At 41.2% G+C, this 16457-nt stretch overlaps 1 protein-coding gene across 3 annotated transcripts; it reads right to left on the reverse strand.

Annotated features, from left to right (window-relative positions):
* Positions 1-5286: 5286 nt before the first annotated feature.
* lyve1b (lymphatic vessel endothelial hyaluronic receptor 1b) lies at positions 5287-16378 on the reverse strand. 3 transcript variants are annotated; one of them, XM_042109649.1, is made up of 7 exons: positions 15211-16378; positions 8575-8783; positions 8265-8424; positions 7555-7694; positions 6473-6889; positions 6314-6386; positions 5287-6048 (listed from the first exon to the last, which is right to left on the reverse strand). In XM_042109649.1, exons 2-7 carry the CDS (start codon positions 8687-8689, stop codon positions 5859-5861), a joined length of 1095 nt encoding a protein of 364 aa, XP_041965583.1. In that variant the 5' UTR covers positions 8690-8783; positions 15211-16378; the 3' UTR covers positions 5287-5858. The 3 variants fall into 3 exon arrangements, with proteins under 3 accessions (XP_041965583.1, XP_041965582.1, XP_041965584.1); XM_042109648.1 differs by having other exon boundaries at positions 6314-6389; XM_042109650.1 differs by having other exon boundaries at positions 5928-6048; positions 6310-6389.
* Positions 16379-16457: the final 79 nt, after the last annotated feature.

The following is a 16457-nucleotide window of genomic DNA, read 5'->3' on the forward strand; positions in this document are numbered from 1 at the left end:
GCAGCTCTGTGAAAAATACGAATGCCTGTTAGGTGCATGGACCAGTTCAGCGCTCTAAGTCACTGTACTGCATTATCTGCTGCATATCAGCAGCCAGTGTTGTGGTCAATGGTGCTCTTTGAGTATACTCGGAACAATAGCTGTTCAGTTCTCGTAGGGCTTTTGCAGCAGAAACACTGATTCACTGCCTGAGTTAGTGTAGACACACCTGTGAGACTTTATTTGGCTGTCAAACTTAAGAAATACACCCTTTCCAAAAACCTCATAAACTCACTGAAGCACGCTTTTTGTGCATAAAAAAACAAAGATTGTACTTAGGCCGAAGCTGGTCCAGCCCTTGATCATTTGAAGAAGACTGACATCTAGTGGCTATTACATAGAAGCACATCTTTGACAGTACCTTTCTGACAGATGTTATTGTTGAAGTTTGTGTAGGTTGATATGTACTGGTTTAATTCAGTTGATGGTTTATCTTTTCTTTATATTTGTATTTAAACAATTTCTGGAGGCCTCTGAACACATGGTAGATACAGACTTTTCTAGTATATCATAACAAAATATGTTTTAAGGTCTATTGGATATAGGGGGATAGAATATAATAGAATTGAATAGAATAGAATAGAATAGAATAGACTTTAGTTTCAGGTCAGGCATGAAAATTGTCTTTGGTCTCACCAATACAATAGACAGTACGTACAATACACACAAGACACAATTTAATAAAACTCATTAAAACACAACATATCCACAGCATAAATACTTCACGTTACAAAATACCCTCTCTCCCTCCCTCTTCTTCTCCCAGACCTAGCTGGGCACATGTGCAGATTCAGTACATGGCTAAATGAGCTACACTGTCATGTTTATGCTTTCCACACTTTATTAACCAGTAATTGCATTTGGGAAAAAAGAGCCTTTGTAGATCTTTTCCTTTGCCATAGGTACTCTATAGCGCTGCCCTGAGGGAAGTGACTCTAACTCAGGGGGGGGGGGGGGGGGGGGGGGGGGATGAGTTTTATCATTTAAAAAGGGCTTTCCATAGCTAGCTTTCCATAGATGACTAGAGGTCATCTTTTTTTTTTGTTGGTGACTTATCTTCCCAGGCTTGACTCCAAACCCCTTTAGTTTCCTGATTGAAAACAGTCTCTGGTTCTAGCTGTTTTGCAAAATTGTCTGTGAATCTCAGTTTGTGTTCCCAGATACTTAAAAAACAGTTGACAATTTCCACAGTTTGATTACTTAAATTCCTTAGTTTTCCACTGTTCTAGCATGGAAACATGTGCAACATAGTCAGAGACATCATCAGTCCTATGAAAAAGACCCACTATAGATTAGAATTAATATTGTGTAATGTGATTTCATTTGTGTACAAGAACAGGAGATACAACACAGCCTTGTGGGGGCCCTGTGTTTATTCCCAGTTATTTCATGGATCCAGGATATTATGCATCCTAATAAAGTTCCCTTCGCCTTTGGAATTAAAATAGCCCCACATCATCACATACCCTTCACCATACCTTGAGATTGGAATGGTTTTATTTCAGTTAACCTAATAGTTGGTTTGATTTGCTTTGAGAGTTGATCTTATGGAAAGTACCCCAATTGTGAGATATGGTGAAGGGTATGTGATGATGTGGGGCTATTTTAATATATATTTGTATTTTAAGGAAGAACATTTATTTATTTAGGAGGCACAAAGACAATTGGTGTCCTTAAAGGTTGGATATTTCCTCATTTGATGATTTTTTATTACTCTTTTTAGTCAACTTTAGCATGTGTATGTACAGGGTATGTCAATTTATGAGCACAACTGTATACCATGCCTCCCCTCTGGTAAGTGATATCAATTTCAAAGTAGCACTGCTTTTTAGACAAATGGATGTCGTTTACTGTAGAATCATTTGTTTTTTCATCCGTTCTTGTACCTGTTATGGACATTGCCTTACATTACCAGTTGGGGCAGCTGTTTTTTCAAGTTAGAAGTTAACTGACTGGAGGCTCATAACAGGAAATGGTCATCATATCTGACAAAGATCAACACATCATTTATATCACTTTTACTTCCTATTTCATTTCAGTTCCCCTTTAAAATTATAGCCCATTGGAACATAAATGAACAAACTAGAGTACATTCGTCTTAACAAACACCTTTTCTGATCTGACAAAGATCAGGGAGTTTTTGTATCCTACCATTAATAACACTGATAACACATAATTTATATCAACAATCCCCCCCCCCCCCCCCCCCCCCCCCCCCCAATATACGGACATAGAAAAATAAATAAAGAAAAAAAAAACTCTACAGGAAACCAACAACCACCATCATCTGAAATGTAATCAAACATAAATAACGCACAAATTAGTGACCGGGTGATGGTTCCAGAGTAGCCTACACCCCTGAGTGGTTGTACCCCGGTGCTTTTCCTTTTCGTTAGTGGCGTCAAAAGCTTCCATTTACTGCACCCTACCAAAGATCCTTGATTACTGTACTAGCTCCGCTTTAACCCTCTCTGACCCTACTGCGGTGAGGTAGGGCTGGCAACAATATCGCAAAAGCTCACAATTCTCACAAAACTTGTTGGAAAGGTGTAGCACAGGCTAAGGAAATCCCAAACATTTTTGGAGCCGATCAGACTCAAAGGGAACTTTGAAACATTTTCCATATTGTAACGTATTGTCGCAATGATAGCGAAAGTGAAAAGTTTTATTTTAAATGATGAATTTGTTTGTCCTGTGTCATTAATTTCTTTCACATGTCTTACAACATAAATAATGCATTCATATGCTAGTACTAATGCCAGGAATTACCCTGTTTATAGGATTCTTAGAAATGGTTGTTCCATCTTGCATATTATTTAGATGCGAACTGAAATGCGCATCCATGCAGGCAAAACGTAGGAATCAAATGTGGCGACGGCACACAAGTCGGAAAAAATGTTGTAATGACTTGTTTGTGATTTTTAATAATATTTTTTGCATGGCCCTCAGACCCCACCACAGATATGGTCCCCCCCAATGTTGACATCATGACTACAGCCTTGAACATAGGGGTATGTATACTTATGACATGGTGCATGATGTCAACAACAACACCTTCAAATTTAACATTTCATCATGAATCAACAAATAACACACTGCAAGGGGACACAGGATTCATTAAATCAATGTAGCCTGTTTAATCACATGATTCTGACAGAAGCAGGCAATGCGGAGCCAATCAATCTAGCACAGGCAAGAGAAAAGTCAAATAAACTAGATGTTCTCCATATTTTACTCCATCCCCCACTCTTGAAACTTTTGTGTATGCTTGTTTGGCATGCCTGAGTGTGTGTGTGCGGCTGCACAGAAAGTAGCCTACTGGTGCTGAAAAGGTGAATAGATTGTAGAATAGCCAAAGAAGATGTAGCATTGTTATAAAACCTTTAAAATCTCTAAACAATCACAAGTAGGGCAGTTCATCCATTGCAACTGGATTGATGAAAGGTCACTTACACCTGTAGGCTACATTGTATTTGGGAAAAGCAAAAGGTATCAGCATAATGTTATTTATTTATTTATTTATTTATTTATAAACAAAAACATCTCTGTCAGTTCCATGCCGTTTTCAACAGCTATCAAAAACAAAGGTCATTTTTGGATGGATGGATTTTTTGTGAATGTTTATTCTTCTACATAAGATTTTAGTCATCTTTAGTTCATGTAATACTTTATTGTCAATGCACAAATTAAGTAACAGTAGTCTGAAACGAAATGCTGTTTTACATCTAACCAGTGGTGCAAATAACTGACATGTCCAAATGGGCCTTGATGAAATGCGTCGCTAGACTGTTCATACACATTTTAACGGGCCAAAGTTGAAGAGCTGTTGTCCGTTATTGTTCGTGCAAATATAGGCTGATTCGTGTTCCCTTGTATTGTGTAACTGAGGTCCATGGCTAGCCTGGCTTTCACCAGACCAAGCTCAATCTTTTAAGAAATCAAAAAATAAATAGCAGATCAGGCTGGGTTCACCCAGCCTAGTCCATAGGCACCCGATATTGTTTAATTTTCCGATTGAGATATCCACGCTCTGGCTATTCTAAATGCAAAAATGCATCAGGGAGTTATGACAAAACCGTAACTAACAAACTAGATCCTAATAGAAAGCTGTTAGCTTCCCTAAGCTACAGGTAGGCTTATAAGGTAGGCCTATTTACAACATAAATTGTCAATAGGCTATGCTGGCGACACAAATAAAATCTCCTTTGGAAACCAATGGCTTACGCCTTACAGTAGGCTATCAAGCGGACTTAAACTGCCATATCGTGGCGAAAAGTTGTAATAAAATTCACGCAGCTCCATGAGTCAAGGAAAGCGCGAATGAAGTAGCCACTTCTAAATGGGACCCACTACACAGTAGCTTAAGGTGTGTTGCTAAAGCAGCCATAATGAAATGAAGGTGTCATTGGATACTTCACACACACGTGCCTTTTAATTTCACAGACTACAACTACCAAGCTGGAATCAAAGCACATCGATTCCCCTCTCACACCCTGCACGCACTTAAAACAAAATAAACAGGCGTCTCAGTCTCACGCATGTATGCAAAACTGTATCAGACCGGTGTAACGTTGGTAAGTCTTCCATTGCACAGAATGATTTTTGTAGCACGTGCAACAAATGACAGTCGAAAGATACAATTACAGTGCTGCTATCAATTTGCTTGGTATAACCGCATTTATAGTTTTCTACAAATGCAATCAATCAAATTGGCCTCCATCACTCAACCAACGCTAACGGTAACATTACCTAGGTCCTTATTGATATTATAAGATTAACGTACCTGCAGTAAAAACCAAGCATGTCCGATAAACATCCTCAGATTTATTTCGGCTTCAAGAAGAAATGGAAATTACATTTCATGTGAACATCATCCTATCCTTATTAGACGTTCTCTGCGGTAAACTACACTCCTTGTATGAAGCGTCCATTGTTTTTCCAACCCACTTTTAACTTCCAACAAAATTACGTCTCACTGCAACGACGCGCCATCTAGTGGACAAACGACTACTTATCGCCAATACTGGAAATGCAGCTGGAAATGCAGCCAAAAAAAAAACTTTGACAATCCCTATATGACCGCTTTGCTAGCGGCGGTCATAATAAAAAGTACAATCTGAAAAGTGAGAACGTTTTCTTACTGTATTTCATATCCTCCTGGAAACTACTTATTATTTGTATGTTATGGGGGAAAAGATCTGCACTGAAGGAAGTGTTCATAAATCATAACATGTGGATTATCTAGGATATGAGTCTTTCAGTCCAATTTTATTAAATGGGGAAATTGTGAATACAGATGGTGACCTTTGACTTGGATCTGAATGAGCAGTTTGCTGTTGCCCTGGCATATAATCATGATTGGTTCTCAGATGCCTGGTTGTGTTCAGTTGGCAGAGATGTTGTGCCAAAAGAAAGTGTCACAAAATGTTATGTAATAGAGAATAATACACAAACCATAACAATATCAAAGTCAGTGGCTCCATGAGGTGCAGTTGAGTCACCGTATATACAGTACAGCATAAGAAGTGAAGGTGCAAAAACCTGATGAAAAGGTGTGAGAGAGTAATGCAAATGGTCTTTGTTTTTGTTTGCATGATTGCAGACTTAGTAAAATTGCAGAGTTAGTGATTGCCATTTTACTTGAAATGGTCTCATGGCATGACCATAAGACAATGAGAGGATTCAGAGTTAAGCAAAAAAGGACATAGGAAAGGAAAATATTTACATAGATTTCTGGTGTTGTTGAGGATATCTTCTCCAGTATGTTGTCTCAGTCACTTAGGAGGAGATGATTCTCATGCGCGGTGCCATATGTGTCCCTATGCTATCTCTGCTTTGGCTTCCTGCTCCATCAGGAGAGTGATGTCACTGGAGCACTTCCTGCTTCTCTCTCCGTCTCCTGTTGAGGGGTGTCGCTTCAGGTCCCGCTCACGGAAGTGTTTGAACATCTCCGTTTCAACAGCTCCTTTCTCCTGCTCCGGCCTCTGGAGCGGGAGACTCCTTCCTTTTCTGGCCAGCACACAAAATGTCAACATTAACACTAGGCTAAGGTATTTTGTGGGTCAGACATTCCCCCAAACAGAGTGATATGTTCATATAGTTAATACATAGGACCACTCATATACACAAAGGCAGAGAAAATGTATCTCAGCGAAACACCATATTATTTTTTAAGTTGTATTATTGACAGAAGAATTGGCGTAACAGCTTCAAATTTGAAGAAAGATCAATGTATCAGTACATAACTTGCAACTTCAGGCACAATCAAACTTACTTTTTGTAATACACAGCTGTTGCAGCCAAGAGGACAAAAAGAAGACCCAGTGTGACAAGGAGTGCAACAGGTGCTGCTACAATGAAGAAAATGGGAAACAAATGACTTGCATGTATTTCTCTGGGAATTCATCACAGTGTTTAAAGCAGTGATTCTCACCTCCTAGGTTAGATTGTACAGAGTGTTCTAAATGGAATGGAGCAAGACCAGCTGTCTGCACTGGAGGAGAAAGAGTGGAGGTGGAGGAGGTGGAGGAGGAGGTGGTGGTGGAGGTGGAGGTGGTGGTAGAGGAGGCTGGGAAGGAACGAGTAGAGGTGGTTGTCCGGCGAGTAGTGGTGCTGGTGGTGGTGACAGGAGTTTTGTGGAGCGTTGTATCAGCTTTTTTGGAGGGTGGGGGAGGGATGGAGGGAGAGATAGCATGAGGTGAGATGGTGGAGGTGGGGAGGGGGACCCTCCTGGTCAGAACAGAGGTGATAAGGGGTGGAAGTGTCACAGGGTGTCGAGGGGAAGTGCTTCCTTCCTGTTTCTTCGTGGTCACACTTCTAGTTGCCATGGCTCTCTGGGTTGTCACTGTGCCTGAAGGATGATTAGCAGAATGAGAACATAGTGTTCTCAGATCATTCAGAGAGATTTGAAATAAGAAATGGTAAAACATTAGCCTAGAAATCTAGACGCACCCTAGCGGCAGCAAATGTAATTTGCAGCCAGGGTAGTCTAACAACTCTCTGTTGGCTTGCAAGCTGGAAAAATTAAGCTTCTATCAGGCCAATCACATCGTGTATAGAGTCGGCGACGGCAAATTTCTGGCGAATTTCCTGCTACTTGAAAACAAGGAAGAAGGGTGCTGCTGCTGGCGAACAGCGGCCTTTAAATCGTGACTCGAGTTAAGCTTTTTTTAAATTGGCAAAAGTTTGATCAACTAGCCAACTAGCTCCGCTGGTGGAAAAATGCGTGGGACTATGATTTGTAACGCTATCCTATTGCGTGCAGAGGAAATTTGAAAGACAACCGTTTATCCTGCCCCTCGGATTGAGCAGTGCCAGTGGTAAGTATGGTTAGTAAAACATACTAAAATGGTAAAACGTTACATTCCATATTTCACACAGAGGTTTTGTAAATTACAAAACAAAACAAAAACTACATATTTAATGTATAATTTATATGGCAAATATGTAACAGTTTATCTGACTTTTAACAATTACATAAATAACCATGAAATATATAATATTGCAAGTACATACCTGTATCTTTGAAGCAAAACACATCAAAAAGTTGGCTTTCAGGGGCTCTCCAAGGGACGAGTCCAGTTTTACTCTGGCCACACCTTGGGTTGGCCTGAATACGTGGGGCAACTGCAATCTTCTCCTCCACCCAGCCAAATCTGAAGGAAAAGCCATTTGACAGTCACATGCCCTTCTCTTATGAGGAATGATTTTCCTTGTTAATATTGTTACACACAAATAAAAGGACATTTTCATGCATTGCCTCATTATGGTAACATTATGAAAACAAAAGGAAATGGCTCAACACAATACAATCTGCTACATTGAGGGGAATATTTGATTCTTTGAGATTGTCCTTATCCAATGTGGCCCTAGATGACTACAACACAGCAAAAACAGACTACTTTGAGCCGGACCTGAAGAACATCGCAATTCTATCTCAAATCCAGTTCCTTCAGCTAATTAAACTCCAACATTTCCCAAAGACCCTTCAGCAGATACTCAACCCATGAAGTCTCTCTATACAGCTCCCTCACAGTGCATGCCCACCTTCTCAAGATCAAGCACAAGAGGTACTATTCTCTCAGACTTCACTCACAGACATGAACCAGACAAGCTCCCCCACATCTCCACCTAAACTGACTTGAGCTCAGCCAGACCCACATCAGGGCAAGGCCTGTTGCTGGCTTAGCAGACTTCTGGAAACGTCTTAGTGGTTCACTCCTTACCTGCACATCTCCAAGCCATTCTGGAGCGCCGTCTCCACCTGAGCCTTGGTTGCGATGTTTGCGTGTAGAGCCTCACACACTTCAATGGCCACAGAGGCAGTGAAGCTGTACTTATTATTCTGTGTGACCATGAAGACTTCTGAGATAATCTTGCTGGTCACTGAGAAAAAATGAAACACTGCGTTTAGGAAAAGTATACCTACAACTGTTCAAAGTAATGAAGTTACACTTAACAATGCATTTGTCATTTGAATGCAATAAAAAGTAACTAAAATTATGAAAAAAAAATGCCCCCCAGAGACATTTGTACCTTGAAGTTGTGTAACATCCAGTGCAAATGCACAGAAAGCTCCGGAAAGCAGCAGGAGGCATGAAGTAGCCCAACGTCTGACCATGCTGTCCCTCAGATCATTCAGAGAATTCATTCTGTTGTCCTGTCAGGTGTGTTAGGGAGACGGACGACCTTTTGCATATGCAGCCCGTTAAAGAAGTGGCCCTCAACTGATGACACAATAGCCCCTGAGCGAGTGAAAACAGGAAGCAGAGGATGTGCTGTGCTAAGGCCTTTGACAAGAGAGCACAGCCTCTCCAGCCAGTGATTAGGGTCAGAATGTGAACAGGGTAAAGAGCAATTACATACAAACTCTCACTGTGTATGAATGAGGAAGGATGAGGGCATGGTACCCACACAATATGATATTATCAGTAACTTAGATACAATATTATTAGATATTATCAGTAACTTGATTACATCAAGCATGGTTCTCTTGAATTGAACTATGTTGAAATGTGTTTTAATTGGATCTATACATGTTATGAATGTCCCTCACCTGTTCTGATTTCCAAGACCCATCTTTTTCTTTATACTGTTTATATCAATGAGGATGATATACATTGAGTTCTTACATGAGTACATCTCCCATGATGATTACAGCTACTGTGTATTGCCTATGAAAATATTAAAAAGCACACTGCATTATCTGTTACTATTACGCAAATATTACATTCTACATTTTTACAGACCAATCTGAAAACACAGCCATCTCTAATTTCATAGGAAATAGGTTAAACACTTTATCTTACCAGTAATTCTGCCACTGGCACTATTGCCATGGCTTGGTCAGGAAATGTCGTGTTTCTGAGCTTCACTGTACTCTGTGTGGGAGCATTATACCCCCACCTTAGTCAGCATATACAGGCAGAAATATTTTGGAGTGCAGAATTGGGCACTGGGAGACTATTGGTGGAAATCACCCCTGCCATAGTGGCCTTCACATCCCTTTTTTTCTTTCCTCCCTTCAACTTCACATGACACTTCTAATCTCCTCTTTTTTCCCCTTCATCAGCTTCCACTCCAACTTTCACCTTCGGAAGCCCCTGTGACCACTCTCTTCCTGCCCCTGTTCCATAATCAACAATTGACATGGAATGTGCAACAGGCCAAAACAATCACAAAAATGTCATCACATCAATGTCTTTATTGTATTACAGTAATATCCTACCATTCTACAACCCCAATTTCAAAAAAGTTGGGACGCTGTGTAAAATGTGAATAAAAACAGTATGCTATGATTTATAAATCATGTTAGCCCTTACTGATTCCTGAGATAAGAGACAAAACAACTTTTTAAATCTTCAATTTTTAAAAAAAATACTACTTCAAAATGGTTTTATATTAAAACACTTTTTATGAAAACTGACATTTAGTCACTTCATAATTTGATTTGGTCAACTCCGTCAGACACATGTAAAGGTATTTTATTTTAATTTGATCAATTCAACAAGAGTGTAAAGTTATTAATTGTTTAATGTTGTTCCCTAGCAGAGTTAAGTAATAAAATCCATTCCGTATTTTGTAATGATTTTACACTATTTTGGAAAACCCCATTTTGAAATACATTCATTTGGTATATTCATCTATGATATTAAGCATATATAATCAGTGTTCTTATGCAAATAAGACATCATTGTGTGTAGCCTAGTTCAAATGGTGTTTTACTATATTTACACAATAAATTGAACAGAAAGTAACAGATTTTGTAAAAAAAAGGACAAAAGCCCGTCTGATAAATCTGTTTGCCGATATGAGATATTTGCCAAACTATCAGTACCGGCATTTATAAATATAATTATACCGATAATTATTTTTTAAAATAAGTAGCCTAAAGGAAAGCCAAATAGTGATCCCTATCTAAAATTGTTTTTCCAGCTTAACGATAAACAGTTTTTCCAACAGTAAAATAAAATAATGTTAGCATTGGTTGAGTGGGGTAGGCTAACATGATTGTTGATGTATTTGTGAAACATTAACGCGGTTATACTGAATAACTAAAAAACAGCACTATAATTTTGACTGTTATTTCATACATTTTCTGACCATGTAGCTAAGGTAGTTAGCCACAACAATAGCATTAGCTAATAGCCAGTTTGTCTAGGTAGAGTGTCCTCCTTTTTGGGCTCTTGTCTGTCTTTTTGACAAGTAGGCCTACTCCACAGCAAACAATGCTTGTAAGTAGAGATGATAAAATTGCTGCACAGCAGACAAGGCTTATGAGTAGCAATCGATGATAAAAAAACAACACATTCTCTGCAGTTGGCTGGCTCATTACAGATAGGAGGTGGCATGCATTACACTCTCTAGTTGACCCCTCCCCCGCCCCCACCCCTCAATTTGTCCTCATTTTTGTCCTCACAACTACTCCTCCTTTTCAGAGTCTAGTTGGTGATCACCCTATTTCAAAGTGTTTCTGCACAGAACCACTTGCATCAAGCGGAAAAAATAGATGTCCCTTCTGTTCTCTAGCTGAGCTGGGTTGCGGTTGCAGCATCCTTTGAGCCTTGTCTGAGGCACAGATATGATAGAGGCAGTGTGGCTGCTCTATCCTGTTATTGTAACATGTGGTCACCCTATTTCTCCTACTATATATAGTACACATGTAGCCTCCACTTCCATTTTTAAACACCAATTATGACTATCAACTGGTCTTTTGTTGTTGTTGTTGGTCTTTTTTAATGTTCTGCACAGAAGCGCTCGCATCCCTTCTATTCTCTTGCTGGTTCGCGGTTGTAGCGGGCACGGCCCAATCCTGAGAGACCTGAAAGACTTGATGCTAATATTCATAATAATTATTTCATAATTTATTGTATAAGAGCCTTTCATTAGGATACCAGATAGTTAGGCCTATTTAAACACAATATCCCACCTTGATCAGAACTTTTCAATATGCTAATATCAGAACACATTTTTACATTGTGTTTGTTAAAAAATGAATATTGGCCGATTTATCATTTATTGGTTTTTGAAATCATCAAATATCGAAATCAGCAGTCTTTAAAATCACATATCGGTCATGCTCTTATCTTACGGTGTTAACAAACAACTGAGAAGATCGACAAGTCCAAACTCCCTGGTAAATTTAAGGCCTGGCTTTACCAGCATGGCCTTCTGCCCAGGCTTCTTTAACTCTTCACCATCTATGAGTTCCCCATGACGGCCGTTGAGGGCATTGAGAGGAAGACCAACAAGCACCTGTGAAGGTGGTTGGGGATTCCTCCAAGCTTTCCCTCAGTGGGCCTCTACATTCGGTCAGGGCAACTGCAACTCCCCCTATCCTTCATTGTAGAGGAGTTTAAAGTGGCACAGTATAGAGTCCTACTTAGTCTCAGACACTCCAAAGACGACCTGGTGAGGCAAGTGAGGCAAGTTACAACCAAGTCTGGACGCAAGTGGGCAGCCAGCACAGCTGTAGAGCAGGCGGTGAGTGCTCTCAAGCAGTGAGGCATCCGTGGAAGCTCCTGCGTCGGACGGAAAGGACTCGGCTCTGCACATTTCCAGCAGTGGAGAAGCGCAGGTGTGAACAGCAGGCGGAAGATGGTTCAGGTTGAGGTGCGGGCCCGTGAGGAGGAGAGGCGGATGACAAGGGCAGTGGAACAAGGATCCAAATGGGACCTGGACAAGCGCAAGATCTCCTGGCAAGAGCTGTGGCAGCTTGACCCCTTCGGAATTTCCTTTCTCCTGTCCTGTGATCTGTCTATGGCACGTTCCTACATGTATGGGGGCTGAGAAAAGATCCTAACTGCAAGCTTTGTGGTCAAAAAGGGGTCACTGGCACATACTGTCAGGGTGTAAAACAGCTTTTACCCAAGGAGGGTATAGGTGGCATCATGACACGGTGTTACTGTCCCTTGCTGACATATTGGAGTGGGAGAAAATGCATGCAAGAGGCCTGCCAGTATGGGCTTGAAGAGGGTGATCACCTTCGTCAAGGAGGAGCCAAGCCTTTTTCAACCAAGTCATCAAAACCCAACATCCTGCAAATTGCCAGGTCCTGGGAGATGAGGGTGGACGTGGGCAAAAGGCTGCAGTTCCCGGAGGTGGTGCACACGACCACCCAGACATTGTCCTGTGGTCAACTGAGGGCAAGAAAATAATCCTGGTTGAGCTGACAGTGCCTTGGGAGGACTGCAAGGACAAGGGATGGCAGGCATGGCTGTTCCCGGTGGATGTCGGCTGCAGACGTTTCCCCGCCAAATCAACCTAGCGGCTATTATCAGCTCTGGGCCTGGACGAAAACAAGCAGCTCGTCAGATGAGGGAGGAGGCACAACTTGCCTCTTGGTGGATATGGAGTGGGTGGGTGGAGGAAAGCTGGAAGCCAGGAACAGAGGGGAGTGTTGTGGTTGAGGGCCAAAATACTCAGTGAAGGCCGTGTAGCCATACCACCTGCATCTGCTCCTGGCTGAAGGCTATAGTTACTTACGTATAAGATAACTGAAGAATGCACCCCACTAGGTGTATGTACTTGTACAGTATGTCAAGCACTGTAGATGATGAGATCCACAGATTCTTTGCAATTTCATGTTAAAGAAACACTCTGCAAGATTTTTACCTTAAAAGGTGCTCTAAGCAATGCCAAAGTCCTTTTAGGCAAGTCCCTCCACTCGGCGGCCATATACCAACGTTTTATGGGCACTCATCGGGCACAGTCTTTGGGTCGAACTGCGCGTGCGCAAGGCTTCACGACACCAATCTGGCTCCAGCGGCGAGATCACAACACATGATTGGCACGATGTCTTCACAACACACCATATGATTGGCTCAATGTATTCACATCACACCACATGATTGGCTCAATGTATTCACATGTCGACGTTTTGCCGAGGAAGGGGTGGGATATGTGTAGACAACGGCCATATTGGCGTGACAAACTAGCCCCATGCATTTCTATGGAGTATTTTTTGAGTGCTGTGTCTCCTCATTAGAAAGTCTCTGGCAATGCTGAGTAACAACACTTCTGTTGACTTTCAAACAAAACAGAGAGCTAGCTCGCTACTTTCTCCCCCTCCCTCCCGTGCTGCTCCCTTGCAATTGAAACTCTCCTAAACGCGCATCTCGTCTGTGATTTGCTGGAACAGTTTATTATGTTTTTATGGGCTAGGTTTGCCCAGGTTGTTTTTGTTGCCATTTTTGGAGCCCGGGCTGTCCACAGATGGCGTTTTTTACAGTGTATTCAGGACACAGGCAGCTGGTTGAGGTTGGTTAGGTGATGTTTGCAGTAAAGTGACATAAAATGTTTTAGCCTAAAAAATGTGTGCCATCGCTTAGAGCACCTTTAATATAATTTGATGGTAAACAAACTTGTAATAGGGGAATCTTTCATAGCCATACAGGTCAGCCGTAGCAAGTCGCTAACGAGAAAACCAGCCATGCAACTTCAAGAATACCGGCCCGAAGACATATCACGAGAATTGTGAAACATTACCTTGTCAGTAGATATAGCTTTGGAGAGTTTTTGCCTGTTGTTAATCCTTCACCTCCACAACAAAAGCATTTTCATTGTGTACAGGGGGAACAAGCCATGAGAAGTAGGCTATTTACAATGGCAGAGTAAAATTATTCTTGTATTGTTGCATTATTTGGCTACAAAGGTTTACACAGAGTGATGAATACCTCAACATCTTTACTTCTGAGAGACTCTACATCTCTGTGACGAATCTTTGATGCAGCCTGCTGCTTCCTGGTTGCTGCCACAAGATGATTGGTCACTGACAGTATAATGCAGTGTAATATGGATAAACTACATGTTGTGCAGGGTTAACCATATAAAACTAACAATATAAAACTACAGGCAATTGTAAAATTACATAAGCTTAATTTCGAATGGCTTAAGAACAGTAGACTGTTTAGAGATGGATAAACGCAATTTAGAGGTGCATAAACGGTTTACATGTGTTTAGCCTCCACTACAGCCCTGTCTAGGATGCCCTTTTTATACCCAAGCATGGTGCCAGTTAACCTAATTAGTTGTGAAATATGCCTTTATCTTTTGTTGTCTTTAACATTACAAAACTTTTCCAGCCTTTTGTTGTCCCTGTCCCAACTTTTGTGAGACATGTTGCTGGCTGGCATTAAATTTCAAAATGTGCTTATATTTCCCATGAAATAGTCAATTTGTCATTTTCACACATTCACACAAACATTTTATATGTCTATGTCCTTTCTGCTAAATGTGGTTTACAAGATATGTTTATTTGCATTTTACACAACATCCCAACTTTTTTGGAATTGGGGTTGTACCCTGGATACATAACAGACTCTAAATACATTATCTGGACTTGCCACACTGCACTTTTTATCCCCTTCTCTCAATCTATTTATTAAAATATTCTAAATCTTTCTTCTTTATACTAATGTAAGTGACACCTCAGCACAGGAAAGTTGAGCAAATGCCATTTTGCTACATGTTTTACAAATTATATAAGTGACAAATTACATCCTTATATCGTATTGTACAGTGATTTATAAACAGTTTTAATATTCTACACCAGCTAATATTCTACCCAGCAAGCCACAGTGACCTTGAGGACCTCAACTATTCCAACCTTGAGATGAATTGTTATTGCCTCCTGCAAACATTTTGTTTTGCTCAAGAGGAAACAGTCCTCACCGTTCCTGCCTAATGAGTTCTTCCACTGACGTTGATATGAGATTTGGGCCCTTGACTAGTCTTCCTGCTCCTCTTGTTCCACAGCATTGTGTCAGGTAGGAAAGGGCCATAAATACAAGAATCCATGTACAGAGTCATATTCTCACACAAGCCTTCCCCAAGGAGCTGGCATACAGGTCACGTCAGAGAAAACATGACGGACCATGACTGTCTGAACAGCCCCTTGCATGTTCATGAAAAATACTCTTACAGCTGTAGGGTAGTGGTCACTCTGTTTCTTAAAGGATTCTCTTTAGGTTTGCACTTAATACCATTTAATTTGGCTTGCGGTTTATGTTCAGCATCTACTAGTGAGTTTCATCATGGTTGTCTATTGGTGGATCCAAGGAAACAATGAGACTGCAGGCTCCCTAAACAAACCCCCTGACTGCTCCGCACTGCTGAATCTTGTGCACAGAGAACATAAACAGTACATCTTGTCCTGAGATGACAGTATGGTCTCCATACCGCTCCATTTCCTGGAAATCACAAGCTGCCATACTTCCTCACAGAGTTAGCTCTGATAATAAACTGATGAGTGGAGAAGAATGGAAAAGAGCTTCCTGGGACGAAACAATACAAATCTGGCTGTGTCAGTAGACAATGGTATTTTACCCCATATCTCTGGCTATAACAAATTGCCACCGTGGTATGTAATATGCTTTGCAATCACAACTTCACAGGACTAATTACAGACACAAAACAGTTGTTGTGGGAAAGGCAATAGTCGGTGTATGCTGAACCAAATCGCTGCTAAGCAGGTGAAAACAATTCTTTCTATCCGAGTCACGCATGTGGAACTTGTCCTATTTCAGCGGCTGAGCCTGAATAATGCATCCCTGCCTGCTTGGCTTGAGTTTCTGCGCAGAAAAAAAGGATCTGGTGCTTCTTCGGTTGTAGGCCACTGGCTGGGCCTAATTGGACACACTCCATTTCACCCCCCACCCAGCCAAACTCCATCACTGTCCTGGTGAGTTGATTGAGGAAAAAACACATATTATGATCATCCTTGGGCCAGAGATAGCTGTGTTATCATCACCCTTGGGCCAGAGATAGCTGTGTTATTCAATGAGATGACCTTAACTGAGTGCCCAGAGTTTCCTCACAGAAAGGCTGGAGTTTACCCCAGGGAGTGGGTCACAGTGGTGAGAGGAGGTGGCGGTTCGGTGTAATTAGTTATGGTGGCTGACTGGATTGGTGAGGGACCG

Source organism: Alosa sapidissima, chromosome 11 (assembly GCF_018492685.1).
Source record: "Alosa sapidissima isolate fAloSap1 chromosome 11, fAloSap1.pri, whole genome shotgun sequence".
Classification (NCBI taxonomy): Eukaryota; Metazoa; Chordata; class Actinopteri; order Clupeiformes; family Clupeidae; genus Alosa; species Alosa sapidissima.

What these genes read in the sequence shown, in the direction of transcription:
- lyve1b (XM_042109648.1), bottom strand. Translation starts at nt 8,689, where the DNA reads ATGAATTCTCTGAATGATCTGAGGGACAGCATGGTCAGACGTTGGGCT. An exon ending in GGATGTTACACAACTTCAAG is followed by an intron (nt 8,425 to 8,574) that starts GTACAAATGTCT and finishes ATTTTTTCTCAG; the next exon opens with TGACCAGCAAGATTATCTCA. An exon ending in AATGGCTTGGAGATGTGCAG is followed by an intron (nt 7,695 to 8,264) that starts GTAAGGAGTGAA and finishes CTTTTCCTTCAG; the next exon opens with ATTTGGCTGGGTGGAGGAGA.